Here is a 12,309-nt window from a genome sequence, read left to right as displayed (position 1 = left end):
AACGGGTATCCGACAGGAAGAATCATTAAGCTATCAAATTTTCAACCTAATAATGGACGAAATAATAAATCATGTCTAGAATACAACAAGAGGATATTCACTTACAAAGGGCGCAATAAAAATAATTTGTTATACCGATGACATGCAAACCACACACAAATCAGCGCAGACCAGAACAGAATAAATGAAGTAAAAGGACAAGCAAACAAAGCCAGCCGAATATCAAGCGCACTCCGGGACATTATCTGGAATAATACCAGTATGAACAAAATGGCGAAAGTTAAAATATACAAAACCTGCATTAGACCCATATTGACATTTGCTATAGCGGACAACAAAAGAACTAGAAACATCGTTTGAACGACAGAAATTAAAATATGCGGGTACACACTAAGAGACAGAAAGAGAAATGCAGACATTAGATACGAATGGGGACGTAAGCGTAGAAGAGCTTGAAACGAACACTGGGACAGGATAACCAGAAAAAGATCGCACGAGACAGTAAACCAGGGACACGATAACCTTTAGGAAGACTTCCAACAATATGGATGGATTCATGGACATCAACATCTAAAGGATGACAAGTTGGAAACTACAGGTCTAAGGCCTACTATACGTTGAAGAAGAAGAAAAGTAATTCCTCGTGTAAAATTTTTTGGTTGATTTTGGTCAATATTTCCGGAGTTATCTTATGTCTTGCTTCAAATTTTTCCTTCATAACAATTAAAAAATAAAAAAAATACTTTAAAATTCGATGTTTTGTCTTGTCAACAGTAACGAGCGTCGAACCAAAAAACAATGACTGCAACTTTAAAAAAATCTTTTCCAACTTGTGAGCAAAAGGGAAAAGACTAAAAAAAAGTTGAAAAAATACAAAAAAATTGGTATTCTTTGGGTGTTAGTCATGTGAGTGATTGAATATATTTTCAATTATGTAATTTTTTTGAGAATATCACAGATGTAATATTGGAGTTAATATTTAATAAATAATATTTAATAAAATAATGAAACAATCACAGGGTAATCTGGGCGCTGGTGATCTTCAGTGCTCTCTCGGTCATCACTAAAGCGTTTACACCACTCAAATTAACTACAACAAGTATAAGACGTGGCAGATATATGTGAAGGACCTAAAGGAGATTGGAATTTTAATGGGACTGCAGGGAGGGTTAACGAGACGTTTCTGTTTTCTTTGTCTATGGGACAGTCGGGCAGTAGATCAACAAAAATTGTCAAGCAAGAAGTGAGTTTCAACCGGGATCTCAAAATTTTAAGTTTATAACTCTTGTAGATCCCAAAAATGTCCTCCTGCTCCTCCTCACATTTAATTTGGATTGACGAAAAACTTAATGCTCGAATGTCATAAAAAATTCCTTCATAAATATTGTCAATATATACGATTTAAAAAACGTGAACTTACGTGTTACAATAATTTTTTTCATATTTTCGTGTTTGTATAGGTCCATTTTTTCACAATATCATTTTTGTATTAATGCAAAAAATTTTTTTATCGACCAGTGTTAGCTACAAGTTTATTAAATATATATGTCTTAATGTCTAGAAGAAAACGGAAATATATCTGGATGAAACTGGCTTTTCAATAATGTCGTAAATAAAAAAAAATTGAAAATTTCAACAATTATTCAATTATTATGTACGGAGTGACGCACAGATTTCTCTTTAATTTTCATGTACATATGGGGATTGAATTCGAAGAAATAATTTCTCAGCTTATAATATATGATTTAATTCACACCCAAATTTCATGTTACACACTGTATATTCTGAAATACATGTTATTGTTAATGCCTAATGATTTAATAATTACGATTTGTACATAATTATTTATTTAAACAATTGGAAATAAACTTAAAGTGAAAATTAAGGTATATGTTATTATAGTACATAATGAAGTTTGAATATTTGTTGTCAACATAACTGTTTTGGAGGTGGTAATGTAAGACACCTGAAGTTCCTTTCACCGTTCTTAGACATCAGTCTATAGTTTCCAGGTCAAGCAAGAGGCTACAATGATAGTAATAACTTGAACGTTTTATGGTGGTTTCTTAACATTAATATACAATATTTAATGTACATTTAATTAGGAATTGATTGGAGAAAGACACAAGTTTTGTTCTATTAAGTGGGAAGTTCATGAAAAAATATGGAAAAATTGGTGAGTACTATTCTAGCTCTTATTGGATTTTATTTTATCTTTCGTTTCGATTCTGACTATAAGCATTATCAAAAATTAAAATTATTAATCATAATAAAAAAATGTGATATAAATTAGATAAACTATGAAATGAAATTTTTATAAAAATCTTTTATAAATGTCAGAAAGTAATGTCATTTATCTCGGAAACGGTTTGTACCATTTTTATAAATTCTTATGTACAAGAGTCTTGTCTTATGTCTTATTTCAAATAGATCACCTTGAATATTTGTCTCTTTTTGAAATCCTTAAGAAATACTTATAATTTTTTATCTAATGTTCCCTATAACTAAATGCCGAAGTTAAAATAATACATTAGGTGGCTATGACTGCTACAATAACAAATGTTTCAATAAATTGTCAACAAGGAACTTGTAATATCCTAACCGAAATCTCATAACAATATATACTATCAGTAAATTAGTAAAAGTGCATCAACTGAAAACAATCTTTAGATATTTGTGTCCTATCAGAAGACGATCCATACTTGAGTACTAGACAAATATCCAAGAAACTTGATATTTTGTAATAATAACGATAATTATACGTGATAATAAATTCCATCCATACAAAGTAACGTTGGCTTCAGAGTTGTCAGATGACGATTTTAATAGACGTGAAGAGTTTGCAGAACTAATGATGGAAAAATATTACAATCAAAAGATCCAAATTATTTAAATGATGTTATGTTTTGCGTTGATGCCACTTTTTGTATTATTGGAAACAAATCGGCATAATTACAGATGCTGGTCACGTAACAATCCTCGTTGAATGCGTGAATCCCACACGCAATATCCCGAAAAACTTAAATGGTACGGCATATTTAGATTTAACAAAGTTCATTATTTTTCCAGAAATAGGAAAGATCTGACAACAATGTAAATTCCACCATAATACCACAAAAATTGTTAAAAATCGTACAAACCGTATCTATTGGTGTTTTAATTCGTAATAATAATAGAATTCGAAAAACAGGCATTTTACATTACACATTTAAAATGTTTAAAAAACAAAGAGTGATGCGATAATTATTGTGGATTGTTTATAATGAAAGAATTCGGACACAAAGATACAGATACTATAGGTACGTGTGGCAGGATCATTTTCTAATTTTTATTCCCTGTGTCTTTCAATTTCGTCCCATTATTCTATTAATATACAGGTTCTTTCAAAATATTCGCATGTGAGTTATATCACTGCATAAAGCGAAAAAAATCGATGAAAAATCACCAAACAATCACATGTCTATAACACATAGATTAATCGCAAAAATTAACAATAAGGTTTAGCCAATCAAAGCTTGTGGAACGTTTCCTATCGAACCATAGAAGTATTTAGCTACCTGCCGCATTTTTGAACTTCGCGTTATAGGCATGTGATTGTTTGGAGATTTTTAATTGATTTTTTTTTGCTTTATGCAGTGATATAACTCGCATGCGAACGTTTTGAAAGACCCCGTATATTTCAAAATAGTAAAAGGAATATTCGTATATAAAGAAACAACATCTAACGAAATAAATACATGTTCGTCATGAATTTTTTCTTTAAAATTCCATGTGTTTTGATATAGTATTTATTTTGGTATAAAATGTCCCTCAAAATATTTTTCCAATAATAGAGTCGCAGAAATAATCAGATTTTTGCAGTTTTGCAAACCATATATTTTAGGGAGTACCGCATAATAATTTTTCAATTTCTTTGCATCTGTTGGTAGAATGAAAATTTGTTCTTCCCAAAATCAAATTAGAAATTTGTAGGGTCCTCTTAATTTTTTTTTAAATTGTCGTATCATTCATTAGTTTCTTTATTTTATTCTCATCATAATCTTCTGATTTTATAAGGACAGTTTAATTAGAATTATCTGTTTTCAACAGATTGAGTTTGTTTTGTTTTAAGGGGTTTTCCAATAAGAGGTGTTATTTTGATATTCAAAGAAAAATGCCATTTTTTGAGATAAATGATCGGATGTTTATTTCATTATAAAGAGGAAGGTATGCCGTTAATAATGGAACACAACATCAGCCAAATGGCCGCCACGACTGCGCTTACAGGACCATATCCTTTACATGAAATTTTCCGTAACCAAATTGCAAAGCGGCTGCCCTGTGTCCTCGATAGCCTCACGAATTCCATCTTTGAGGTCTTGAATCAAAGCTGGACTGTTGGCGTAGACCTTATCTTTCACGTGGCCCCAAAGGAAAAAGTCGCAAGGTGTTAAATCACAAGATCTCGGTAGCCAATAATTGGGATCACCTCTTCGAGAGATAACACGCTCCGGAATGTTTCCCGTAAAAGATCGTTGTTTTCGTTGCTTGTGTGGCACGTAGTGCTGTCTTATTGAAAGTAAACGTTGTCCAAATCAATACCATCCAATTCCGGCCATAAAAAATCATTAATCATCTCTCGATAGCGCAATCCATTCTCCGTAACTGTTGCTCCAGCCTCATTTTCGAAAAAGTAAGGTCCAATGACACCGCCAGACCGACCATAAACCGCACCAAACAGTCACGCGTTGAGGATGGAGAGGATTTTCTCATCAGTTAAGATGATTTTTCGATGAAATTCCGGATCATTTTCATGCATTTCAAGGACCCAATCAGCAAAGACACGACGTTGTTGATGATCGGCCGGCTTGAGTTCTTGTGTTAACTGAACTTTATAGGCCTTAAGGCCCAAGTCTTTATGCGAAATACGGTGTAATGACGTTTGTAGAATGGCTAATTCCAAAGAACGACGAAGAATGGATAAACCTGGATTTTCTTCAACACTTTGGGCTACAGCAGCAATATTTTAATTGTTCTTGAGCGACGTGCACGGGTTTTATTCTTCACATCACTAACTTGTCCCAACAGCTCAAATTTTTCCACCAATTTCTGTATTGCGGTCCGAGAAGGTGCTTCACGTCGACCCAAAAATGTTTTAGTTTTACGAACCGTCTCTGCCAAACTTTCACCATTTTTATAGTGAATTTTAATAATTTCAATGCGTTGTTGAAACGTGTATCGTTCCATTTTCATTAATGGCGTAGTTTCTACTTGTCAAATGTCAAAAAATGACAGCTTCAAAAGTAACATTTACCGAAATAGCGGGCTGTTCAAAATAACACCTCTTATTGGAAAACCTATAAACTATTTAATGGTAGTTATATTTCGATATATGATATAACTCTGTTATTTCCTACTTAGAACTCAAAATACGGGATTTCTTTAATTCACCTCTGAAATCATTTTAAAATTCGATATTTCCAAAATGAATTTCGCCGTTTTTCAAAGGAGAAAACAACTACTTGCCTGGCTAATACCACGAAGAATATTGAATTACAATTACTCTGAAGAGCGTGATGTCGATCGACCCTTCTGTCGATATGAACATCCCCAATGGCTCGCAATTGCAAGGAGAGATTTGTAACTACTAACTAGTTTCGACGTCATTACATCTCATCAGAACAATGTATTTTGATACATTTTACACACCTCATTTACCATCGGAATCTACATTATCGACGACTACAGTAGATTTTTACCTGACCAGTGGTTCGCAGTTGGAAGTGAGGATGGCGCCACTTAGTATTCGCTGGGAAATGTTTAAGTCCATCTACCAAATAGCGACGCTCTTTGCCGTTGTCTTCAGTTCGGATCTCGAGCCCGAACGAGGGTTGTTAAACTGCTCTGATGAAACGAAATGACATCGAAAGTAGTCAGTAGTTACAACCTCTCCTTGCAATTGCGAGCCATTGGGGATGTTAATATTGAGATAAGGCATTAGCTAGGAAAGTAGTTGTTTTCTCCTTTGATGAACGGCAGAATTCTTTTTTGAAATATTGAATTTCGAAATGATTTCAGAGGTGAATAGTAGAATTTGATTACATAAACTTTGACCTCTGTTTTAATAGCCTAGCTTTAATGTCTTTGTTAATTGATTTAACTTTCCAAGGTAAAAGAACGTTAGCTTTCTGTTTTCGTAATTATGTACTCACACTTTACTGTTATTAGTTATCAATTATTAGTTGATATTGACTTTGACCTGAAATGTTGCTGTTTTTGAGTATTGTTGAAATTAAGTAGAATTGTCTTCTTTGACTTCCTTTTGGCTATGCCTATAACTTTATGAATGATTTTCGAAAAAGTTCTGCACTATGTTTATACCTGTATATAACGTTATGGTCTGATAATTGAGTATGATACTCCGGAAAAAATTATATCAATTTAAATATAAAATGGATGTATAAAACGACTAAATGTTATGGTATAATAGCATATCATTAATTCAAAAACCTTTCGCAATATTGCACAAAACTAAAGAGAACGTCAAATTCTGAATAAGATCATTAACTATTTTCACTAGCCACATGTCACGTGAATATCTTTGGACACTGTATTCCACATATAAAACATAAAATAAATCGTGATCAATAGTATAATTAAATAACTCAATTCGACGAATATCAAATTGAATGAACGAAGTATTAGTTTTGCAGACTTCTAATTGAAGACTATACCTTAATGGGGATGAAGTTGAATCTATAAAACTGACAAAGAGACTAAACACAGACAAATTTATAGCAACGATAACTTAATGAGGTTAGAGTTCATAATAATAAATAAGTAATTGATGATGATGCGCCCCTGTAAAGAGGGTTGTTTTGGATTACTTAACTGTATCAACAAAAATACTAAGGTAGAAGGTAAATAAACACAAACAAAAGACTTACTCAAGATATGAAAATAAAACCATTTTCTGTAGGTTTGTGAAGAAATGGAACAGCACGTTATCAATATGAATACGCGTAGCACCAACATTCTACTGAAATATAAGGGGTGTTATACATATATAAAGTCTATTGTTTACACTGAAAGTTTCCCATAGTGGTCAGCCAGTTTGAAGTGCAATTCATGAATTTTAGCTATAGTGATACCGGAGTGTGAGAAACTGCGTTGTTCTAATGGAAAAGCACCTTCGTTTTCTTTAATCCAGACGCTTTTTTGCAATTTATCCCTTTACCCCGTCAAGAAATGATGTATAATACTCTCTTGTTATTATTTCATCTTATTGAAGATAGTCTATGGACCTAATCCCGTGACTATCCCAATCTCAAAACGATTCAGAACGTTTCAATAGACGGCTGCTATCTATAAACGATCCCAAATTAACTGCAAGTTATTTAATATGTAAGATTTTTTTGAATATATATTTTCTTCAAGTTTTATTTGCACATTATTAATAAATGGGTGGGCCAGAATGCTTTGCGAATTTATAAAAAATAATAATAAAAAAAATAAATATAATCCACATACTTTTGAAATATACATCTAAGAAATTCATTTCTTAAAAAGGAAATCCACCAGGTGTGCACTATCGTGCTGCAAATATTCCTCGAATCTAGATCTCAAATTGGTAAAAACTCGCTGGCACATTGCGCGGGGAATAGCTGCTATTTCTTCTCGGATGTTCTTAAAGTCATTAAACGTGGCTGGGTTATTAGAGTAGACTCTATTTTTCAGGTATCCCCGCATAAAAAAATCTGGTAGTGTTAGATTCGGACTTCTAGACGGCCATGCAATGTCACCTCGACGAGATATCAGTTTCCCATCAAACATCTGGTTTACGACTGCCCAAGATGCATTAGAAGTATGACATCTACTCCATCTTGTTGAAACCATATCGTAGGCTTCGAATTTTTGCAGTTGTGGACAGAAAAAATCCCTTAACATGGCTATGTATCCTTGATTTTTGAAGAAATAGATCTTTCGACAAAATGCGACGCAAAGATGTTCTGGATACCACAAGCCCGGCTGATCGCTTGTCAATAGACCAGGATTACGTGGAACTGAAGCTCTAACTTGTTGAATTGTGTCTTCTGCTCTTGTTGGTCTTGGGCGTCTCGTAGGCTTCTGATTGAGAGTCGAACCAGTAGCTTCGAACTTGTTGACCCTCGATCGAATCGAATTTTTGTAATAATGTTTTATGTAGAATGCACGTTGAGCTCCGATGAAGTGACCCATCACGACTAGAAAGTTTGTAAAATCGTGAGAATTCTGGCCCACTAGTTAGTAACGTTTTGTTCGTGTTATCATTGAATTGGAATATTATCATATTACTATTAAAACCCATTTAAATTACAATTGAAAAATTCTAATTTTTTCTTTATAATATTTCTCAATATTTGAGCTGTTACTGCATCTTGAAAATATATCATTTTTATAAATATTATAAACAAAAACTTGAATTTGGAAATTTATTAGTTCTGAGGCAGCGACATAAGCTACCCCCTAAGTAGTAGTGGTTCACACCCCACTCGATGTCAATTTTGTATAGAATAGAAAAAACTTGTTGTGATCCATCTAAAAATTGGTGATATGAGATCTTGACGAATCTTTCTTTTCAGTAATAAAGTGATGGATATAGATTTTGTCTACAGCTATGAATCGTCGAAAAAATCCGACTTATAGCTTATAGCTTACGCATGCGTAATCTTCATTCGGGATATGGCAAATGCACTTTTTTATTATGCCGATCTCCCCTTTTATTTCTCTAACCTTAATCCGACTGTCTCCAGTACTTTTTCGATAATATCTCTGGTTGTCGCAGTTTTTGGCCACGTTTGAATTCAAACTGCTCATTTCTTTATCAAAGCTACAAAAATTCTGGTGATTTAGTTGTTGCAATTATTATTAGAAATACGAGATAAAAAATTGTATATAAAACTTGACTAAAACGGCCGGTATTATGACGGTATTTACATTGTTGTCAGATCTTTCTTTTTCTAGGAAAATAATGAACTTCAAGTAACCGAAGAATTTATATGAATATATAAGTTAGTTAAGTAGTAGCGATAAGAAAAACATTACAATATGTAAAAGTATTAGATTTAGTAAATTACATGAAATACAAAAAAAAATGTGTCTGCAAATTCTCTAATTCATCTATTTTCTTTCTTATATTCTTGTTCATACTTTTTAATACCAAATGCACTTTTGAGATAGGAAAGACACATTTCACAAAAAGAGCTAGAAGTAGGACACTATTTTGATACGTTTTAAATTGAAGGTTCCTTGTAAAAATAAAATGCTGTTTACATAGGATGAATAACAATATACGTGAGAAAAGTCATCATGATGTAAACAATAAACGACATAAACATACTATGAAACTGCCAAAACATGCATTTGACCAGCTTTCCCTATACCTACTCACTTATTAATTAACAACAAATTATCAAAACTTTACACTCCGCAACTTTCAAAATAAATGCACCACTCATTTAGAGGGTATGACGACAAAACTTTTCCTTATTATGATTTTGAATTTTTCTGGTTATAGTCCGGTAAATTTTTTTTATTCCAAGTTACATAAATTCTCACCTCTCTGAAAATCAGTAAAATTGTTTAAAATATAATTAATAAATAAAAATTGAGAGTTCCACATCCCTCCCCTTTTTGCAAAAAATTTTATTCAATGTCAGAGGTCAAAAAAATGAGTTTCTCACGATTTCCTGCAAAACGATAAGTTTCACCATAAAAACACCTTACACAAAAATTGTACATCATAAAATTATTAACAAAAAATATATCAATACTTTTTTCCTAAGAGTCACTGTTTCTGAGTATAACTATCAAAAAGTTGTAATAATATGCACGTTTCCATGCCATCTATGAAGTAGGGTACTAAGCGCGTTTTTTCCCGGGGTTTCCTAGTATGCCTATTCCACGGGTCTGTTGTGATCATGTTCAATTTGAAATTATTGCAAAATAATCGAAATTAGCAGAGATTCAAAAGATAAAAGCGATTTAAATTGAAAAAACGTGAGATTTAATCGCCCGAGTCGTAATTTTCAAAATCGTCTTCTTATTCTTTTTCTTGTTATTCTTCTTGTTCCTGTTCTTCTTCTATTTCTTCTTTATCTTCATTTTGAATGCATGTAGATGCGTCAATAGCGATGTATCGCATGTCGTCTCGTTGGAATCAAACGAATCCTCCACTGTTGGTGATTCAATATTAGAGTACGACCGACCTTGACAAGGTGAACATGCCAAAGAACAAAAAAGTCCGACTTTTTTGCAACCAAATTCAGCTCTGCATCCCTTTTTGCAGTTACAAAAAATTGTGTTCAGCAGTTTTTCCGGCGCAGTTGGAAGTAAAGTTTGAACGGAATCTAATTTATTGTTGACCAACTTCCAACCCCAGTCTGTAGGATCTAGCTGATAACCAAACTATACGTGAACTTGGTTCTATACCCGAAAAATATGTTGATTAGCAGCAGCTGAGGTGGGAGGAAGACAAGCCAATTGAACTTGTTTTTTACTTTTAGTATTTTTATCGAAACATGCACTTCGATACTTATCTAAGTAGGTAGTTTTTTTAGAAGGTCCGTACATTTAAAGAAAAAAGCGAATGTAATTGGTAATAACTTCTTGTCGAGTTGAATTATTGTTTTTAAAAACTTCAGTTCATTGAACTAAATCTTCTGTTTCAAAACTTTTGAAAAGTGTTATTTTACCGTTCCTGTAAAATGCAGATGTCACGTGACAGCCAGTTATTCCGAGTGAAAATAGTACATTATTTTGACACTTTCCAAAAATAGATGAACTTTTTTGATTGATGTTGCGCTATTATAACTTTTACAGCTTTTTGAATCGTTATATCTCAGAAACGGTTACTCGTAGGAAAAAAAGTATTGATACGTTTTTTGTAGATAATTTTATAATCTACAATTTTTATCTGAGGTATTTTTATGATAAAACCGTTTTTCTGAAAATCTGAAAAGCTCATTTTTCTACTTTTAACCTTTTTTAACATTTTTTCCATACATGGCAATGATGGGAACTTTCAAATTTTATTTTTAATTACATTTTAAACAATTTTACGGATTTTTCAGTTTGGTGGGAATTTATGTAGTTTCACTATTATTTTTTGGTCTAATTTGACCGGACTAAAATACGAGATGTTTGAGACTTCGAAACAACTTTGAAAATTTACAAATAAAGATCGAAATATTCTTTTGATCTGGTATGGTCCGTTTTCAGTTTATATTATATCAGAAAGTTTACACTTCACAACTTTCAAAATAATTGCACCACTAAATTAGAGGGCATGAAGACAAAACTGTTTTCGTTATTATGATTTTAAATTTCTCTAGATATACGAGATGTATGAGACTATGAAACAACTTTGAAAATTTGCAAATAAAGATCGAAATATTCTTTTGATCTGTTATGTTCCGTTATCAGTTTATATCAGAAATATTGCTGATATGATGTCCAATATTTCAAGACTGCTAATATTTATTGAATATTTTACTCAACAGTGGGACACGTCAAAACTATACATTTTGATATAAAGTTATTATGTTTCAGATAATCAAAACACTTATGATCACAGTTCTTCTCACAACGATTCACTGTTATCCACAACATGTAGCAAAAAATATATCACCGTCTGAAGCCAACCACTCAACCACATTTGAAGATAGCGTTGAATCGTTTGAAGGAATAGTCAAAGAAGTTGAAGGAATGTTGAGAGACAATCCGAAATTACCGCGACTAACTAAAGGAGAAATATTGGACCTATTAGAGAATTTAACAAAGTCTGAAACAATTAACACAATATTTGATGAGTCCTCAAGTCCAAGTAGAACAAATAATGACGTTGAATTCAGAGATCCAAAAGCTATTATGATGGTGTTACCATTTACTCCCAGTGCTGAAAGTGAGAATAATGTTGATCTTTATATGAAACCCCCAATAACCAAAATTATTGACCAGCATCAATTACAAGATCAAAAAGCAGGTAATTGTATTTTATCTAAATGTGGCGTTACTCAAATTCATTCAAGTCAGTTAATTCATATCTAAATAATTCGAATATTTTGAAAAGTGTTTCACAAACTTACCAGTTCTGACATTTTTTTTGCTAGAGTTTTATGTGTATATATAATAGAATCTAGTGTTAGATCAGATATGTCAAACTCAATTTTGCAAGTGTAAAAGCTCTAAAAAACATTATTCTTCTTTCTGTAGCACATTGCGATCGCGGGATACGGCCCAGGGGCCGGAAGTGGCCCGCGTGCCGTATCTTTGATATGAACATTTCGTAAC

The 12,309-nt window shown here is 32.7% G+C and overlaps 1 protein-coding gene across 3 annotated transcripts in view; it reads left to right on the top strand.

Moving 5' to 3' along the window:
- Positions 1–12,309, top strand: part of LOC130891672 (uncharacterized) — a 69,882-nt gene that overhangs the window by 48,628 nt on the left and 8,945 nt on the right. The window contains exons 1-2 of one of the 3 annotated variants that reach the window (XM_057796543.1): positions 1,952–2,176; positions 11,569–12,001. In XM_057796543.1, the coding sequence (XP_057652526.1) occupies positions 2,165–2,176; positions 11,569–12,001 (445 nt within the window). In that variant the 5' untranslated portion in view covers positions 1,952–2,164. Of the gene's footprint in view, positions 1–1,951; positions 2,177–7,264; positions 7,384–11,568; positions 12,002–12,309 lie in introns of those variants that run through there. The other 2 variants (XM_057796544.1, XM_057796545.1) reach the window with 2 other exon arrangements.

This window comes from Diorhabda carinulata, chromosome 3 (assembly GCF_026250575.1).
Source record: "Diorhabda carinulata isolate Delta chromosome 3, icDioCari1.1, whole genome shotgun sequence".
Classification (NCBI taxonomy): domain Eukaryota; kingdom Metazoa; phylum Arthropoda; class Insecta; order Coleoptera; family Chrysomelidae; genus Diorhabda; species Diorhabda carinulata.
This window is presented reverse-complemented; position numbering and strand designations above follow the sequence as displayed.